Source organism: Panthera pardus, unplaced genomic scaffold, assembly GCF_024362965.1.
Source record: "Panthera pardus isolate Hobbes unplaced genomic scaffold, ASM2436296v1 HiC_scaffold_2, whole genome shotgun sequence".
Taxonomy (NCBI): Eukaryota; Metazoa; Chordata; class Mammalia; order Carnivora; family Felidae; genus Panthera; species Panthera pardus.
In genome coordinates, this window is record NW_026526765.1 from 404,411 (window position 1) to 424,109 (window position 19,699).

Genomic DNA, 19,699 nt, shown 5'->3' on the forward strand with positions numbered 1-19,699 from the left:
CGCGGAGCAGTGTCCTCGAAAATAAAGACAACTGACCATCTTGGGAGCTTAGGTAAGGCATTTCACACCTGCAAAAGTCAACTTTCTGCGTATGAAGGGGCTGATCAAGGCAATTTCTGAGGTCATTTTGTATTTCGGCTCCCGTGGCCGCTGTGAGCAATCACCACAGACTCATGGCTTAAAACAACACAAATCTACTCTCTCCTGCTGTGGGGCCTGATGTCTGAGGTCAAGTCACTGGCGGGGTTGTGCTCCCTCTGGAGGCTCCAGGGAGCGTTCTTCCTGCCTCTTCCAGCTGCGAGTGCCCCAGGCGTCCCTGGGCTCCCCCTGGCCGTGTCCCTGTGACCTCCGCCTCCCTCGTCCCATGGGGGCCAGAGTGTTTCTCGCGTCTTCTCTTCTTTTATGTGATTGCATTTAGGGCCCTCCAGAAAACCCGGGACAAACTCCTCCCAAGATCCTTAAATTAGTCTCATTGAGGTTCGAGAGATTTTACACGGATTTTGTTGGGGGGAGAGAGGAGTACTTCTGGTTTCATAAATGTTTTCCCAAAATAGCCTTTTCGGGAACCCACCATCAGCTAAACTATAAGCTCTTTGTAGGCAAGACCTTCCGCTTTGGTTTTGTTCTGGGCAGTACCACAGTGATAAGTGGAGGCGTGGTCCCTGTTCTGGGAGTCTCATCACTGTTTGTCTTAACTGTTGGTGATTATGCACGAAGGGCAGGAGGCCGGGCTGTCGGAATTCTCGCTCACTTTGTAGCCGGGAAACCAGTCGATTGTTTCCGGTTTCTGCTTATACTTGGTCCCGTCTGCTCCATCATCTACACAAACCGCCTGGACTTGGCCAGGTTGGAACTGAGCTCAACCCCAGAGCAGAGGGAGGGCCGTGCCCACCCCAGGCGTCTCTTCCTCTCTGACTGAGCCTCAGGTACAGGAGAGCCCCTTCCTCCCCACTCTGCTGGCAACACCCACCTCCACGCCCCGTCCGCCCCTCTTCTGGGAGCCTGTCTCTCTCCCCCCAGGCAGAAAGGGAGCCCCTCCACATCTGCCTTGCAGAGTATCACGTCTTGGGGACGTCCTTGACTGCACACTCACCACCTGGCACGGCCCGTGCCACGCGTGGCTCGCCCACCACAGCGGGGGGGGGGGATGCGTTTGGCTGTAGCAGGGTCACTGCACACTGGGGTCTTCTCACAGCTAGAAGGTTTGGGGTAGCTGGGACTGGCATTGGTTTGGAGCCCAGGCTGGGAACCTGTGCAATGCCAATTTTCCCCTCATTGTCCCCAAATAACTGCTGCAACCCCAGGCATCACAACTGTGTTCAAGACAAGGAGAAGGGGGGGGCGTGGCATGTGCCACCTACACTTATTCTTTTTTCCAGAAAGTGAAAACTCTATCCCAAAATGCCATGGTAGCCTCCTGCTTACTTCTTGTCAGTCCGAAATGGAAATCGGCAAAATTAAAGAGGTAGGGAAGCACCGGTTGCCTCAAAACCCTGCTAAGTTTTTAGCGACGGGGAAATCTGTGGTTCAGAGAGCGGCTTGCCCGGCCACACAAACTCGTGGGCCTGCCCACGGCGCCTGCTGGTTCACAGGCCGGCTGGCCTGCTAGAGACGGTCCATGCCCCCAGCTGTGTCGCTCAACAAGAACACCATCTCGCAGACCAGTGTTCCCGCCCTCCATGCTGCCCGCTTTACAGTGGACGTAACACACGAGCCGTAAGAGTGGGCAGCACCTGACCTTTCTCCTTGTGTTTGCCAAGCTCTGCCACATGATGACTCTGAGCCCAACAGGGAATCCCGCCCCGTGGGGATCTGCAGGGATCGGTGCAGGCTGGGGGTGGCCAGCTCTCTGGAGACATTAGGGCTGGCTGACCTTGGCTCGTGGGCAAAGGACCAGGGTGGGGGACAGGGGCTCCGTGTGGCCACACTCTGCCTGGTCCAAAGGAGCCCTGAGCCCTGTGCTCACTAGAGTCTCAGAGGTAGAGAGCGGGCTGCGGGTCCCCAGACCCAACGGAGGTGGGGTGACACCTGAGGTCCATCCCTCACTTGTCCTGCATCTCTCCCTGGCAGTTTAGCAGCCGAGTAGGTAGTGGGAGGGAAGGCAGCGGGTGGGCGCAGAGGCAGCTCCCACTGGGAAGACCCTAAGTCCACAGCAAGAAAGATGCAGGGTGGTTATGGGATGCAGTGTGCCCGCAGTGGAGCTGACTGTCCCAGATGGTGGGCAAGGTCCCTGACCTCCGGGTAAGGGCCAAGGCTCAGAGGCCTGGGGAGCTTGCAGACCTGTTCCCATGGTGCCACTGCTGCTTTGCCCCCACGCTGCTGTAGTGTGCAAACATAGGCCCAGTTGCCCCGTGTCCCCTTCCAGAAGGAGTTGGAAGTCCCCATCTTCCTGAGAAGTCTTTGGATTTTAGGTGTTGGCAACCACAGGACACTGGAGCCTCTGTTCCTCTCTCCCCCTCCGAAGCCCTGACCGGGACAGGGGTGGCTCGGGGACACAGGGCACCCAGCCCACGGACAGAGACTGCTGGATGGGGGGAGGCTCCCCGGGCTCTGTAGGCGGGGTGTGGAGGCAGGAGTTTCCACTGGACACGGACAGGAACGGGTCACATTCGGCCTCATGGGAGTTGAGCTGCGGCCAAGCGTCTGGACAGAGATGCGGTTGCTGGCAGCAAAGCTGAGCTCGCCCCGCATGAGGGGTTCTGCTTGTGTTTCATCCGGGTCTCGCATTGCGTCTGACACCTGAAGTCGGTAGAATGTTTGCCGGCACGCCGAGGTGAGACAAAACCCCCGCCCACGCTTCCCGGGGTGGGTGCATTTTCCTGCTCCGAGGACCTCACTCCCCCAGGGGAGGCCCCCTGGAGCTGCAGGCCTCCCCAGCAGAGGCCTGGACTCTCACCTTCCCGGAAATGAGAGGCAGAGTCACGTGCCGTGAGTGCTTCCCAAAGACAAGTGGAGTCCACACAGCTGGACTTGCTCCCGGCCTGGAGCCGTGGCCACCCACAGCCTGTCCCCCCGCCTGCCTGGACAGCCCCCACAGCCTCCACCCTGCTGACCACACGGCCCGGGGCCAGCGCAGAGGCAGCACCACCCGTTTCTCCGAGTTATGATTAGCCATGTACGAGGTTAGCACACTAACACGAGCCCCCCAAACTACCCTTGATAGTTGACCTTAAAACAGCCCAGAAGGGGCCTCACACCCCATCTCATTTTACTCCGAGGAGAGGGGTTAGTTGGCAAAATGGTGCATGGACAATTCACAGGTAGCAATGCTGCTCTTGCTGTTGGAGATACGGCGGGGGTTGGGGTCTTGGTTTGTGGGTGAGCACGAGCCAGCCCTCGTCAGATGCTTCTTCAGGAGGAGGAGCTGGTGGGAGGTGGGGAGGACCGTGCCCGCTGGGCCGCCTGCCCCTCCCTCCCTCCCAGCGTGGCCCTCAGGAGACACCAGTAGCCACATCAGACCACAGGCACGTTCCATGAAGTCTCTGAATGAGGTGTGTTTGCAGGGCACCCGCTTTGTCTGGGTGGGGGGTGTCTCCAGCCTGGCCAAGGGTGGGTTCCATCACCCGGCTGGGGAAGGCCGTGTGTGTGAGGGTATGTGACTGTGAGCGTGCAGGTGCACATGCATGAGTTTAGTGGGCTCACTAGAGACTGGCGAGGTGGGCTTATCCTCGCCACACAAGAGCCCCTGTGTTTGCTGGACCTGGCACAAAACTGGCACAAAAGCACAGGTGTGGAGCCTGTGCCCTAAAACTGCACCCAGGTGATCACTCTGTTTCCTTGCCAGTGAAACAACACGATGCTGGCTTACACCACAGGATGGAGAGGGGAAACCTCATAGTAGGTAACAGAGCACTTCAGAGGCACACAGCGAGCACCCCTCAGCCACTCTGGTTCCCAGGGATGGGTAAGCTCCCCTGTCTTGGGGAAAGTGGGAAATCACCCCACATCGCAGGTCTCTTCCCACCCCCACCCCTTCCCTGGCAAGAACTGTGGTTTAGGAAAAGTCCAGACATCCCAGGGCACCTCTCCAGCTGCCCAGCACAGTGGACATGGGCACATCCTCAGATTGGTCTGTCTCCTTCTCTGGCCTCATCTCTAGGGATGAACTGACCCCAAAGTTGCTGCCTACAGTTTGGGGATTGAGGCTGAGAGGCCCAGAAGCCTCCTTGGAATGTTCTAGAAAGCTGTGGAGGGCTGCAAGCAATGGAGAGCTCGGTGCACAGGGGGGCCCTCCACCCCTGTGTCCAGTGCCTAGCCACCCGGGCTCCCCCCAAATTTCTCCATGCAGCCCCTTGCACTGGCTACGAACACGCTTTCTGGGTTTTAGTCTCCCTGGGTGGATTTGGTCTCCCTGAGCTGGATAAAAGCATTCCCAGAGTTGAAAGGCAGTTTCCTTGGGTCTCTGGACAGGCAGGTGCTGAGCTGGGACAGGGCTGTGTTCCCTCAGTGGTTTCCACACACCTGTTGGAGACTATTCCGTGAAACCCAGTTCAATGCAGTCAGATGTGCCAGGACTCAGGACAGGATGCCATGGAGTTTCCTGCTGTCTCCCTGGGGGGTGAGTGGGGGCTATGTGGGCCAGGGCTTAGGAAGTCCCTGCCTCCCCTTCTAGATCCTTCCTGCTCTATGGTTTCATGGTGCCAGCTCCAGGCTCCAAAACTCCTGGCTCCATCCAAAGAGCCCCAAGAGGAACTTCGAGACAATACTCCACCAGACTTGTCAATGTAAGGAAATGGAAACAGGTGGAAGGTCCAGCAATGGAAGGTGAGTCAGATGAACCTGGGTTTGGTTTATGATCTGATGGTCCATTACAATGGATGTTTAGGGGCAGTGGGCGGCTCAGTGGGTTAAGCGTCGACTTCAGCTCAGGTCACGATCTCACGGTTCGTGATCTTGAGCCCCACGTCGGGCTTGCTGCTGTCCGCACAGACCCCGCTTCGGATCCTCTGTCCCCCTCTGTCTCTCTGCTCCTCCCCTGCTCACGCTCTCTCTCAAAAGTGAATAAACATTAAAAAAAAATTTTAATGGAAGTTTAATAAATGATGTTGAAGAATATTTAGTGACATAAAGAGTTCTTACAAGGTAAAAAATACACATGTATATAATACGAGAACAGTCAGCATAGTCTTGTTTTTGTAAAATATACACAGGCTTGGAAAACACACTTGAAGGACACATGTGGAAACATTAACGGTGCTTTTCTCTGTGTGCTGGAATACTTAATCTTTGTTCTCCTGTATTTTGCATTTTTCCTCCAATGAATATGCGATACTTCAGGAAGCAGAAAACACGATTTCCCAAGCTTTCTTGATGCGTCCATGGCGGCAGAAACACTGCCTCTGTGGTGCTGTCCTCAGGGTGTGCGCAGAGGTCCACCGTCCAGCCTCAGGACCCGTGATTGGAGGAAGCAGTGGGTGTGTGGAGTGTGGGCCGCCCCGACAAGCCACTTCCCTCGGGCGGCGCCAGCCGAAGCCTCTTGTTGGCCTTTCTTCGCTTCTGAAGCAGGACGTGGGTTCGCTGTTTGTCAGTGTCTTGCCTGCACAAAGTCCCCCTCAGCGGACCTGGTGCGGTGACCACACCCTGGGCCTGGGATGTGCCCAAACCCGTAGAGAGGGGAGCGCGGGCAGTACCTGGAATGGGACCTGTGTCAGAGTCCCAGGACAACCCCGAAGTATTACCGAGTGTTCGCCAGTCTCAGTAAATGACTCGGCAGCACAAGGGCCCAGTGCGCGAAGTTGGAAGCTCTGCTCTGCTTAGCAGAGACGCGGTACCCTGTACCCCACCACCCTGTGTACACCCCCCTACACCACCACCCCCCAGGCAGTGACATGCCACGTGACCTTGCCAAGGAGCCGGTCACACCTGGGGCGAGGGGCAGCAGAGGTGTTCCCATATACCAGGAGATGGAGGAGGAGAGGGTGACTCCACGGTTCTGGCTGGTTGGGGCAGATGCGACCGAGTCTTCCCTAAACCCTGCAGATCTCAAGTGCTCCTCCTGACGCTCAAAGGCCCTAGAGGGACTGACAGGCCACGAACCTCCGGGTCAGAGGGAGAGCCACAAGCTCGGACCCCAGACGTCACCGGCCGCCTCCGAGTGACCCTCCGTGCGGGGTCTCCCGGTGGGTTAGGCTCCCCACGGCCTGGTAGGCTTTCCTGGGGAGGGCACTGCTCTCAGCGAGGGCAGAGCAGGGGAGTTCAGAGACCAAGGACCGAACCACCTCGCCCCGCCCCTCGCCACGCCTCTCGCCCCGCCCCTCGCCCCGCCCCTCGCGGCTCCGCGGCCGCCCCACTGCGCAGGCGCGGACACAGGTGCGTGCCGTTTGAAAGTATGGCGCCTGCGGGCCCGTGGCTGGTGCTGTGTGAAGAGAAGATCCGGGAGAAGAGCGGCCTGGCGCCTCACCGCGACCTGTGTGCGTGGCGGTGACGGCGGGCAGGCTGGGGGCGCGAGCTTCCCGCCGCGGGGTGGGCTGACGGGGTCCGGCCAGAGACGCGGCACCCGGACCGCGTCTTCCTGAACCGTCGAAGGCGGGTGTGAGGTGGTGGGGAAAATGGGGTGGGAGCGAGGGGACCCGAGTGGGGGTGGGAGGCCCGAGTGGGGCCGGGGGGGCCGAGAGGGGCGCGCGGCCCGAGTGGGGTGGGGCCCGGAGTGGGGCGGGGGACCCCAGTGGGGTCGAGGGGGGGGCCTAGTGGGGCGCGGGGCCCGAGTGGAGGTGGGGCCCCGAGTGGGGCGGGGGACCCCAGTGGGGTCGGGAGGGGCCCGAGTGGGGTGGGGTGCCCCACTGGGGTCAGGGGGGCCGAGTGGGGTGGGGGACCCCAGTGGGGTCGGGGGGGCTGAGTGGGGCGCGGGACCCGAGTGGGGCGGGGGACCCCAGTGGGGTCGAGGGGGGGCCTAGTGGGGCGCGGGGCCCGAGTGGAGGTGGGGGGCCCCAGTGGGGTCGGAGGGGGCCGAGTGGGGCGCGGGGCCCGAGTAGGGCGGAGGACCCCAGTGGGGTCGGGAGGGGCCCGAGTGGGGTGGGGTGCCCCACTGGGGTCAGGGGGGCCGAGTGGGGTGGGGGACCCCAGTGGGGTCGGGGGGCTGAGTGGGGCGCGGGACCCGAGTGGAGGTGGGGCCCCGAGTGGGGCGGGGGACCCCAGTGGGGTCGGGGGGGGGCCGAGTGGGGTGGGGTGCCCCACTGGGGTCAGGGGGGCCGAGTGGGGTGGGGGACCCCAGTGGGGTCGGGGGGGCCGAGTGGGGCGCGGGGCCCGAGTGGGGCGGAGGACCCCAGTGGGGTCGGGAGGGGCCCGAGTGGAGTGGGGGACCCCAGTGGGGTCGGGGGAGCTGAGTGGGGCGCGGGACCCGATTGGAGGTGGGGCCCCGAGTGGGGCGCGGGGCCCGAGTGGGGTGGGGCCTGGAGTGGGGCGGGGGACCCCAGTGGGGTCGAGGGGGGGCCGAGTGGGGCGCGGGGCCCGAGTGGAGGTGGGGGGACCCAGTGGGGTCGGGGGGGGGCTGAGTGGGGCGCGGGACCCGAGTGGAGGTGGGGCCCCGAGTGGGGCGGGGGACCCCAGTGGGGTCGGGGGGGCCGAGTGGGGTGGGGTGCCCCACTGGGGTCAGGGGGGCCGAGTGGGGTGGGGGACCCCCGTGGGGTCGGGGGGGGCCGAGCGGGGCGCGGGGCCCGAGTGGAGGTGGGGCCCCGAGTGGGGCGGGGGACCCCAGTGGGGTCGGGGGGGCCGAGTGGGGTGGGGTGCCCCACTGGGGTCAGGGGGGCCGAGTGGAGTGGGGGACCCCAGTGGGGTCGGGGGGGCTGAGTGGGGCGCGGGACCCGAGTGGAGGTGGGGCCCCGAGTGGGGCGGGGGACCCCAGTGGGGTCGGGGGGGCCGAGTGGGGCGCGGGACCCGAGTGGAGGTGGGGGGACCCAGTGGGGTCGGGGGGGCCGAGTGGGGCGCGGGACCCGAGTGGGGCGGGGGATCCCAGTGGGGTCGGGGGGCGCCTAGTGGGGCGCGGGGCCCGAGTGGAGGTGGGGGGACCCAGTGGGGTCGGGGGGGGCCGAGTGGGGCGGGGGATCCCAGTGGGGTCGGGGGGCGCCTAGTGGGGCGCGGGGGCCGAGTGGGGTGGGGGGGCATTCTTTCACCCATAAATAAGGCGGTTCCAGGTTGGCTTTTAATAAAACCTTGAACCTGCAGTCTTCATTCCTGGGAAGACGCGCCCTCCGCCCCTGTCGCACAATTGTCTCCTGAGTTCTGGTCTCCCATCTCTCTGTGCTGCGGAGTTTTGTGTGTATATTCATGGGGGACATTGGTCGCTGGTTTTCTTTTTGTCCTGCTTGTGTCTGGTTTTGGCATCAAGGTAAAGCTGAGCACCTGAAATACGTTGGGAAGTGTTGCTTCCTCATGTGCATTCTAGAAGAGGTTGTGTAGATTTGGTGCTCTCTGAAACCATATAAGCCTTGAAGTTGTTGTTTTTGTTGTTTTTTTTAATGTTTCTTTCTGAGGGGGGCAGGGAGAGGGACAGAGGATCGGAAGCAGGCTCTGCACTGACAGCAGTGTGCCCCATAGGGGCTGGAACTCACAAACCCCCAGCTCACGATCTGAGCCGCCCAGGCGCCCCTGTATTTGAAGCTTTTAAATTATACATTCAGTTTCTCTGTCTGTTGTAAAACTATCCTTATTATCAGTTTCTTCTTGGGTGAGTTATGGTTGGGATTTGTAAAATTGATTGTTTTCTGGAAGTTGTTGAACTTATGTGTGTAGAGTTGTTTACTCCCTTGCCAGCCTCTTAAATGTTTTTGGGGTCTGTGGTGGTAACCCTTCTTCCATTCTTGATATTGTCATTTCTGTCTTCGATTTTAGACTTGGTAAAGGTTTGTCGATTGTATTAACCTTTTCAGTGAGTCAGCTTTTGGTTTGGTGGGTTTTTCTCCATTGTTTCCTAGTTTCAAATTTTATTGATTCTGTTCTCTATTATTTCCTTTTGTCTGCTCACTTTGCATTTAGTTTTCTCTTGTAGATTCTTGAGGTGAGAGTTTAGATTACTGATTTTATACTTTATAATTTAGTGACATAAGTTTTCCTCTAAGCACAGCTTTAGCTGCATTCACAAATTTTGTTATATGTTCGTTTTCATTAAGTACAGTGCATTTTTAGGTTTTCCTGGAGACGACTTCTCTTTGACCTGTGGACTGCTTGGGGGTGTGTTTTCTCATTGTGTGTTTGGAGATTTTCCTTTTTTCCCCTTCTTTTATTGATTCTAGTGTGATTCCATTATGGTCAGAGTACATACTCTGTGATTTTAATTCTTTTAAATTTGTTGAGGTTTGTTTTTGGTCCAGGATCTGGTTTATATTGGTGAATGTTCCAAGTGCACCTGAAAAGAAAGTTGTTGGGTGGAGTATTATGTGAATATCTATTAGATCCTGTTGGCTGATGATGAGGTTTAGTTCTTCTGTATCTTTGTTGATTTTCTGTCTAGTGATTGTATTAGTTACTGGGAGGGAAGTGTTGAAGTCCATAACCGTAATTGTTGATTTCTCTGTTTCCCTTCATATGTTTTGACACTGTGCCTACATATTTAGGGTTTGAAGTGACCCTTGTAACATATGTGCTATTGCTCTTTGTCCCTGATGATTTTCTTTGTTGAGGCATGTAGTGTAGCCACTGCAGCTTACTTTTGATTAGTGTTTGCAGGGCATATCTTTCCCCTCTATTTACTGTGTAATCTTTAAACTTATCTATATCATTATATTTGCAGTGAGGTTCTTATAGGCAGTTTATAGTTGGTTCATTTTTATTTACTCTGCCAATCTCTTTTTTCTAGTGTATTTAGACCATTTACATTTAATGGAATTGTTAATATGAGATAGTTGGAAGTATGCCATTTTATTATTTGTTTTCTGTTCTTTCCCTGTTCCTGCCTTCTGCCGTTTGAGTATTTTTTTAGTGTTCCATTTTGACTTCTCTATTATATTTTTGAGCATATCTCTTTGTATACCTATTTTTAGTGGTTGCTCTATAAGTTACAGTGTATTATGTAATTTAACACAGTCTACTTGTGTGGACATTTTACCCCTTCCAGTGAAATGTAGAAACCTTACCCAATGTGTCCTTTGGTTTTATTATCCTTTATAATTTAGTGATCTTAAATATTTTCTTTGCATACCTTGAGAACCACATTAATCACTTTTTTCTTTTACAGTCATCCAAAATTGTAAATAACTCAGGAGGAAACATTTTTACTTACATGCTTACCTGTTTCATTATTCCTTCATTTCTGATGACCTAGGTTTTCTTCTTTTATCCTTCCTATTTATTTGAAGAGTTTTCTGTAGCAGTTGCCTTAGGGCAGGTGTACTCATGACAGATTCTCTGTGTGTTTCTTCATTTGAAAATATCTTTATTTCACTTCAGTACCTAAGATTGTTTTTGCTGGGTACAGGTTTCATGGTTGAAAGTTCTTTTCTTTCAGCACGTGGAAAATGTGGCTCTCCTTCCTTCACGCCTCCTTGGTTCTGAAGGATAATCACCTGCCTTGTCAGTTGTTTTTTCTCTATGGGTAATGCCTTTTCTTTCTGGCTGTTTTCAAGATGCTTTCATTGTTTTTAATTTTTTTTTAATGTTTATTTATTTTTGAGAGAGACTGAGCGTGAGCAGGGGAGGGGCAGAGAGAGAGGGAGACACAGCTGTCAGCACAGAGCCTGATGTGGGGCTTGAACTCACAAACCACGAGATCATGATCTGAGCTGAAGTTGGACGCTTAACCAACTGAGCCACTCAGATGCCCCGCTTCCACTGTTTTTAGATTGTAGAAGTTTATTTCTGATGTATCTGGGCATGGCTTTTTTTTTTTTTTTTTTTTTTGTCTTTATTCTGTTTGGGGTTTTCTCAGCTTCTTGAATATATAGCTTTATGTCTTTTGCCAAATTTGGTAAGTTTTCAGCCATTATTTCTGTAATTGCTAAACATTTTTCTTCTTAGTCATACTATCATTCTCTTCTTGGAACTCTAATTGGGACTGCATGGGGACTCATGACAGGAATGTTAGGTTTCTTTTTCCATGGGCCCCTGAGGCTCTGTTCATTCATTCTTTCTTTCTCTTCTTTTTTAAGTCTCTTTTCTCTCTGCTGGTCAGATAGGACAATTTTGACCAGTCTATCTTTGCATTCACTCTTTGAATTTTTTCTTCTGTTATCTCCATGCTGTTACTGAGCTGCTTCTGTGTGGTACTTTTGTTTTGGTTATTGTATTTCATGTTTCTGAAATTCCTATTTTTTTCTTCTTTATATCTTATGGGGTTTTTTTGCCAAGACTTCCTATCTTATCGTTTGTTTCAAGAGTGTTCATAATTGTTCATTAAAGTATTGCTTTAAAATTCTTGTTAAATAATTCTGTCCTGTCAGTGTTGGTGTTGATTGTTTTTCTATTTAAATTGAGATTTTTTTCAGGTTTTGGTCATTTTTTTGTTGTGTCATGGACATTTTGGGTGTTGAGAGACTTGTTTCTTATTTGAATCTTGTTACACATTATTGGCACTGAGCGGGCGCTGCCTTGTTCCTAAGGTAGTGGCCAGGCTCCTGTCACACACGCAGCCTCTGTAGATGCCTGTGGGCCACCTCCTTGCAACCCAGGTGGTAATCCGCATCCTCTCACTCTGTCCCAGGGCTGGCCACTGTGCAAGGCCAGGTGTGTGGTGTGGTTTTTTTTTGTTTTGTTTTTTTTGCTGGCTCTTGAGCTAGAGTGGGGCTGATTTCAGGAGTCCTTCCTCCACCGCTGCCCCTTCCTGGTCCTTCTACCATGGGCAGCAGGCTTATCCTTACTTTTCAGTCAGTGTCCATGGTGTCTGTGTGTCACCAGCTTCTTTGGCACTCATATTGGGCCATATGGGAGACAAAAAGGACCCCAAACCAGCACAGGGCCCTCACTGCTGGACTGTTTTCTTGAGGTCCCTAAACAGTTGGCCTTCTGTTCCCCACCCTCCAGATCTGTCTGGTGCTTGTTTCGTATATTGTTTTCCAGGCACTTAGGTGTAGTACCTGAGTAGGAGTAGGGTGAAATGGGTCTACTCTGTCTTGTCTGGAAATGGAAGCCCACAAATCAATTTTAAATTTAATTAAGATGTGTTTTAAAACATAATTCTTCCTGGGAAAGTACTGGTGTGCTCAGACCCAAACTGTCTTTTTGATCACAGAAACTTATTTTTGTAGCAACGTTCATTTAATGGCTGCCATTCATTTAATTGCACGCAGAGGCATATGGTGCATAGAGCACACACTGTGCCCTTGCATGTAACTGGCAGGGAGTTGTCACGTTAGCTCACTATTGGTTTTCGAATTGTGATCCCTGCATGGGGGCTCCACAAGTGGGGGCCCAGTTAGGAAGATATTCCTGGTGGGAGAGTGTCTGAGGGGAGAAGCAGGGGTGTGGGGAGCAGGGCATGCGTGGGCATGGAGGCATTTTGGAGATAAACGTGAGCTGGAAGCTTGCATGCATTTCTCCTGTAGTATCAGTACTCAGACCTGGAGTTACATTGTTCTTGTGACTTTTCAGATTCTGAGGTTGCTGTAGCTCATTCTTTTTTTTTTTTAATGTTTTTTTTTTTTTTTAATGTTTATTTATTTTTGAGAGAGAGACAGACAGACAGACAGACACAGAATCTGAAGCAGGCTCCAGGCTCTGACCTGTCAGCACGGAGCCTGACGCAGGGCTGGAACTCACGGACCGTGAGATTATGACCTGAGCTGAAGTCGGCCGCTTAACCGGCTGAGCCACCCAGGTGCCCCTGCTGTAGCTCATTCTTATTACAGTAATATATTTTCACTGAAAAGGAAGGTGAAAATCTCATGATTTTTCTATTCTTAGCTGAACTTCGGTCATTATCTATTCCTGGAACTTACCAAGAAAAGATTACTCACCTAGGAAATTCTTTGATGAACTTAACTGGCCTGAAATCTTTAGACCTCTCACGCAACTCCTTGGTGAGTCTAGAGGTAAGTTTTAGGTTTTTTTCTTGGAAGAAATTTTATTGCTGTCAGTAGCAGTGGAAAGTACATTTATAGTAACAATGCAGTATGTTTTATAACTTTGCTTATAATGTATGTAGACCGTACACTTAACAACGGTTGTAATATTGCGTTGTTTTTCTTGTGTTCGTTATGAGCTGTAGATTTCATACACATCTCATTACACCTTTAAACTACTTTGACAACTGAAACTCATATCTCCGATGAAGACGGCTGTATCTTTAAAGGCAAAAAAATAGGGGCGCCTGGGTGGCGCAGTCGGTTAAGCACCCGACTTCAGCCAGGTCACGATCTCGCGGTCCGTGAGTTCGAGCCCCGCGTCAGGCTCTGGGCTGATGGCTCGGAGCCTGGAGCCTGTTTCCGATTCTGTGTCTCCCTCTCTCTCTGCCCCTCCCCCGTTCATGCTCTGTCTCTCTCTGTCCCAAAAATAAAAAAAATAAATAAAAAATAATAATAATAAAAAAAAAAGGCAATAAAATAAGGCCCGAAAGACTAGTGTTTGTGGCCTGGTCACTGTCCATCCCTGTCTCAGCTGTGTTTTTTTCCATCCATATTCTGCACTTCACGTCTGGCCTCAGACCCTTAAGTGGCAGTGCCGTGTGTGCAGGGCATCCTGGGAATCCCTTGGTCCTGGTGAGGGAGTGAGAAATCACCCAGGTGGTGGCAGGGGGGGAATTGTGTAAACACTGCCCACGACTTCCTGGAGAGGAGGAGGCTTCTGCCTCACGTTATAGAGAGCGCTTGGAGCCTGGTCGGCGTCACCCGGGAGTTTCAGTCCAGGGCACACCCAGGGCCGGCCCCTTGTTCAACCTCCCCGGGCTGTTTTCTAATCTGTAGAATTGGAGCAGTAACAGTTCTTAGCGTGTGGGGTTGTGTGCGGATTGAATGACGTTGTGAGAACTCCGCAGATACGGGCTGTCCTCCGCGGTCTGCGCTGCTGCAGACGTGGCATCCCGAACCTGCACGGCACGGAGCGCCTTCCGTCTTTGTGCTCCTCCTGGCAGTGCCATGTGGTCGCTTGCGGGTGCCTCTGTTAGGTTGGTGTTGGTTCGTATCGATGGCCCGTCTCGCTGTTTATTTTTCAAAGCATAAACTAATGCTGCGTTTTGCCCCGTTGGCAGGGCATTCAGTACCTGACTGCGCTGGAAAGCCTCAGTCTCTACTACAACTGCATCTCCTCGTTGGCCGAAGTGCTTCAGCTCCACGCCTTGACGGAGCTTACAGACGTGGACCTCCGGCTGAACCCTGTGGTGAAGAACGAGTCTGATTACCGCCTTTTTGTCGTGCACATGCTCCCGAAGCTCAGGCAGCTGGGTAGGCGCCACGGCTGTGCTCACACCCTTGCTCATGGGAGCCCTAATAGGTGTTTTGTGCTCTCAGAAGTTGACTTTCTACTCCCCTGGTGGAGTCCCTGTGTCTGCCAGCGTGAGTCTCGGAGCGCTGCCTGGGGGGATGGCCAGGAACTCTGGCCACAGACACCTGCCGGGGGGGCCGTGAGCACAGGTGTGGGCCAGGCTGCTCTGTCCCTTTCTGGCCCTCCAGTTTCTAGGTGATTGGCTTGGACGTGTTCTCTGAACATCCGGTGCCATTTCCGTGCGTGACTCCCTGGGCTTCATCTCAGGCTCAGCCAGGCGGTTGGATTTTACCTTGTTTCACATCTGCCTAGAAGGTTGTAGGAAGAGAGGTTCGTGTGCCCTCCCCTCCCCCAGGTGATAGCGATGGGAGAGTGTGAGGTCCTGTTGGCAGGTGTAGCTACCCACCGGCTTAGTAGCCCATGTCCCTAAAAGAAACAGATCTTTGTGTCAGGCTTGCAGGCAGAGCTCCCAGGGTGCCCAGTGGTCATACCAGCTGGGAGGTTCATGCTTGGGGAAGCCATCCATAGCGGCACCTTCCCACCCACCTGCCCGGCTACCAGGAGTTGTCTTTGCCATGAACATTCTCGCCGGTGGCACTGCTGACGCTCCCCGTGTTGCACCTCCAGTGAGAGAGCTGGAGTGTGAGCACCAGGGCACGCGGAGCATGAAGAAGGAGAAGGAGCCTTGTATGCTCAATCCTTCTCCTCCATGAAGGGAGCTAAGTGCTGGGTATTGGGGGTGTGGGAATGTCTGCGTGAAGGGCAGTGTTGTCCTGTGTCCCCAGTGATGACAGTGCATCCTCAATCCTGAGGGCCAGTGCACTGTTTGTTGAGGCTGAGGGGCAGTTGGGGTGTGCCTCCACGAAATGCTCTTTGGGAGGCAGCTTTGGAACTTAACCATTTGTGACGTTAGTTCTGTGGTAGGATGTGTGAAAAGTTGCACAGCATTGACTTTTAGTATTGGGAACCATCTGACTCTCAGGTTTTCTGGGGGGAGACCCAGCAGTAACAAGTGAGCAGAGGCCTTCTGGGGCTCAGGGCTCATGTGTGGGGACAGTTGAAACTCCGGATCTGAGGATGCACACCCTAGGCCCAGACACACAGCCACCACATTCACTCTTCAGCATGTTCAGGATTCTCATCCACGGAGACATCTCAGATGTGCTCAGTGTGGTTCCAGAACCTCATCCAGCACCGAGAACATGCATAGAAAGGAGGTAGACGTGCCGAGAAAGACGTGCCTGTGTGTCAACTTGCATGTGTATTTCTTTTCCCACGGGCAGCAGCCGGCCTCCACAGTAGTCTCTGAGGAGTAGCTTTACGGGAGGAGGCTGACCCTCTTGGAATCGGTATTTGTCATCTGGGAAACCAAGTGTAGCCACCAGAGCCCAGCATTCCTTTACTGGGTCTACCCAGTACTTAACAGGGGATGCTTGTGGCAGGCCTGGCCCCAGGGGATGGAAGGTCCCTGAGCCAGGGGTGGCAGTGCTGGTCCCATGCAGTGTGCTACAGGGTGGGTGACGGGGGCACCTTCATTCCCAAGGGAAGGGTGATGTGCTTCAAGGCTGCTAGGAGGTGCCCCTGTGGGGCTGGGTCGTTGGGGGCCTGTCACCTGCTTCTTGGTGGTGTTTGCTAGTTCTCTGGCATCTTCTCCCTAGATGATCGTCCCGTGAGAGAGAGCGAGCGGAAAGCATCCCAGTTGCATTTTGCATCGGAGGAATCACTGGACTCAAAGCAGAGCTTCCCAGCTGTTTTAAGAGTTGGAAGGTATGAACAGAAGTGGTATTTGAACATTGAGAGAAGCTGTTCAGACTTGCCTGTTGATAGAATGTTTACCTAAAAGATAGGAGCTTCTTTGTGTGCTGATTGCCACTTCAAGGGCAGACGTGCAAAGGAGGAAAGAAGAAATGCTCAGGTACCAACGGGGGCTCAAGGAAATGGTGGTGGGACGGGGGACTTCTCCCCCTGTTGTCCACGTTTTCCATATTTATTTTATAATATTAAAATGTTTATTAAAGTAGTAACATGTAGAGGCGCCTGGGTGGCTCAGTCGGTTGAGCATCCAACTTCAGCTTGGGTCATGATCTCACGGTTTGTGGGTTCGAGCCCCACATCGGGCTCTGTGCTGACAGCTCAGAGCCTGGAGCCTGCTTTGGATTCTGTTTCTCCCTCTGTCTTTTTCTCTGCCTGTTCCCCACTTGTGCTCTGTCTCTCCCTCAAAAATAAATTTAAAAATGTAAAAAATAAACAAATAAATAATTAAAAAAAAATAAAGTAGTAACATGTAAAGTCAAGTAGCGCTAGGAAGTCACAGCATCTTGTGTCCTCCTTGGCCTGTCCCTCAGAGGCAGCCACTGCTTACTTTCGTGGTTGTTTCCTGCTTGAGTTACTTTCTCATCTCCAGACAGTACAAACACGCCACCTTTTATGCGTGTGAGCGCTTTAAGCGGTAGCTGACTGCTGACTGTCACAGCCCCTTCCTCCCCAACCCCAGTGCTCACGGCCTGTGAAGTACGATCCTTCCCATGTTCTCTGTGGTCAGTGCTGGCGGTGCCGTATGTAGTTGTGCTGTGGGAGTGGGATCCTATGCCTGCCCATGCCCCACATCTGTGCCACCTCCCCGCGGCTGCATTGCTGTGTTTAATGTACACTGTGATGGTTGGTAGTATTTAAATGTGTCCTGAGACCATAAAATGTCTTCGTGGTTTGTGGGTTGATTTAAAAAAAAAATTTTTTTAATGTCTCTTTATTTTTGAGAGAGAGAGAGAGAGAGAGACAGAGTGTAAGCAGGGGAGGGGCAGAGAGAAAGGGAGACACAGAATCCAAAGCAGGCTCCAGGCTCTGAGCTATCAGCACAGAGCCCGACGTGGGGCTCGAACCTACAAACCACGAGATCGTGACCTGAGCTGAAGTCAGACTCCCGACTGAGCCACCCAGGCACCCCTGTGGGTTGATTTTAAGGGGCAAAAATCAATACACTATGTTTACATTGCTTATAATGTGCTAGAAATTACATGATCTTGTACACCATTTTGTTTTGTCTGAAGCTTTTAATGGTTTTCTTTTTCTTGCATTATATGCTTTAGCTCATCCCTAAATTCCTGTAATGCAGGCGTTACCAATTCTTTTTTGAAAAGGGCCGGAGAGTGAATACTTTTGGTTCTGTGGACCGACCATATGATCTCTTCCTCAATTTTTGAACTCTGCCTTTGTAGCATGAAAGCAGCTATAGGCAATATTTAAATGGATGACTGTGTTCCAGTAAAACTTTATTTACAAAAATAGGCAATGGGTTAGATTTGACCTTGTGGGCCATATTTTGCCAGTTTCTGTTCTGATTTCTCAAGATCGATTCCAAATCCTTGGGGTCTCCTGTTCCCTCAGATACCTACACTGTCGCCATCTTCTCCTCACTTCCCCATTAAAACTAGATTAATTACTGTGTAGACAGCTGCTCCCAGTACCCTGTGCAGTGGTCTGGATGTTTGTGGCCCCCCCAAATTCATGTGTTGAAATCCTAACCCCTAGATGACTGTGTTAGGAGGTAGGGCCTCTGAGAGGTGATTAAGTCATAAAGATGGAGACTCATGAATGGGTCTGGTGACTGTTACAAAAAGAGTTTCCTAGCCCCTTTGTCCATGTGAGATTAGGAGTCCGGTGGTGCCAGACCTCTAACTTTGTTCTCCTTCAGTATTTTGTTCGTTTTCCTGGGTCTCTTGCTTTTCTGTGTAAACTATCGGTTTGTTGAGATTTTGACTGGGATTGCAGTGAATCTGTAGATTGAGCTGGGAAGAGCTGACACCTTGACAATATTGAGTCTTCCTCTCTGTGAGCGTAGAATGTCCATTCATTTAGTTCTTTGATTTCATTATCAGAGGTTTGTAGCTTTCCTCAAACAGATCTTGTACATGTTTTGTTAGATTATATTTGATATGTCATTTTTTTGTGCTATTGTAAGTGGCACTGCCTTTTTTTCATTTCAAATTCCAGTTGTTCATTACTGGTATGTAGTAAGTGGTTGACTTTTGTATATTAACCTTATGCATTAGTTTCCTAGAGCTGATGTAAAAGTACCACAAACGGGGTGGCTTAAAATAACAGAAATTTGTTGTCTCACAGTTGTTAAGGGTAGAAGTCTGAAATCAAGGTGTTGGTGACTTGATTCTTTGTGGAGGCTGTAAGGGAGAATCTATTCCATGATTCTGGTGGTTCTTCTGGCTTCTGATGGTTTGCTGGAAATCTTTGGTGTTCCTTGTCTTGCAGATGTATCTCTCCAGTCCTCTTTATATGGCTCTTCTCCCTGTGTCTTTTCATGTAATCTCCCCTTTTGCATGTTTGTTTCTGTGTCCCAGTTTCCCCAAAAGATACCAGTCGGGTTGGATTAGGGCCCACCCCAATCTCCTATTAACTTGATTACCTCTGTAAAGACCCCATTTCCAATTAAGGTCACGTTCTGAGGTATAGGGTATTGGGACTTCATATCTTTTGGCGGCGGGGGGGGGGGGGGGCGGGGGCGGGGGGCAGCAGGGAATACAATGCAACTTATAACTCCTTGTATTTTGCAGCCTTGCTATATAACCACTTGTTAGATCCAGGAGGTTTTTTCCTTTCTTGTTTTTGGTTGATTCTTTGGGATTTTCTATAGACAATCATGTATCTGTGAACAGAGACAACTTTATCTCTTCCTTCTCAATCTGTATATATTTTATTTCCTTTTCTTATTGCATTAGTGGGACTTCCAATATGATGTTTAAAAGAAGGAATGAGAGGGGACACCTTTCCTTGTCCTGATCTTAGCAAAGAAGCATCTAGTTTCTCACCATTGAGGGGGATGTTAGCTGCAGGTTTTTGTAGATGTTCTTTATCCAGTTGAGGAGTTGCCCTCTATTTGTAGTTTGCTCGTCATTTTCATCAGGAATGGATGTGGGTTTTGTCAAATGCTTTTTCTGTATCTATTGATATGAGCATATGAGTTTTCTTTTTTAGTCTGTTGATGTGATGATTGCATTAATTTTCAAATGTTGACCTAGCCTTGCATATCTGGAATAAATCCCACTTGGTTGTGGTGAGTTAATTTTTTTTATACATTGTTGGATACAGTTTGCTAATATTTTGTTGAGGATTTTTGCATCTGTATTCATGAGAGATATTGGTCTATAGTTTTCTTGCATATTAAAATAAGGCTGGCCACATAGAATAAGTTAGGAAGTATTCTGTCTGTATCTGTCTTCTGGAAGAGATTATAGAGAATTGCTATAGTTTTTTTTCTTTAAATGTTTGGTGGAATTCACCAGTGAACCCATCTGAACCTAGTTTCAGAGGACTATTATTGATTTTGTGTCTTTAATATATATGT

At 51.9% G+C, this 19,699-nt stretch overlaps 1 protein-coding gene across 4 annotated transcripts in view; it reads left to right on the plus strand.

Moving 5' to 3' along the window:
• The first annotated feature begins 6,306 nt into the window (after positions 1-6,306).
• CEP72 (centrosomal protein 72) overlaps positions 6,307-19,699 on the plus strand; it is a 36,887-nt gene continuing 23,494 nt past the window's right edge. For 2 of the 4 annotated variants that reach the window (XR_008423646.1, XM_019438307.2), the window contains exons 1-4: positions 6,307-6,410; positions 12,829-12,956; positions 14,111-14,303; positions 16,002-16,110. Coding sequence is in view for 3 of the 4 variants with exons in the window: in XM_019438307.2 (XP_019293852.2) it covers positions 6,329-6,410; positions 12,829-12,956; positions 14,111-14,303; positions 16,002-16,110 (512 nt within the window). In the remaining variant the exon portion in view is untranslated. The other 2 variants (XM_053906837.1, XM_053906838.1) reach the window with 2 other exon arrangements.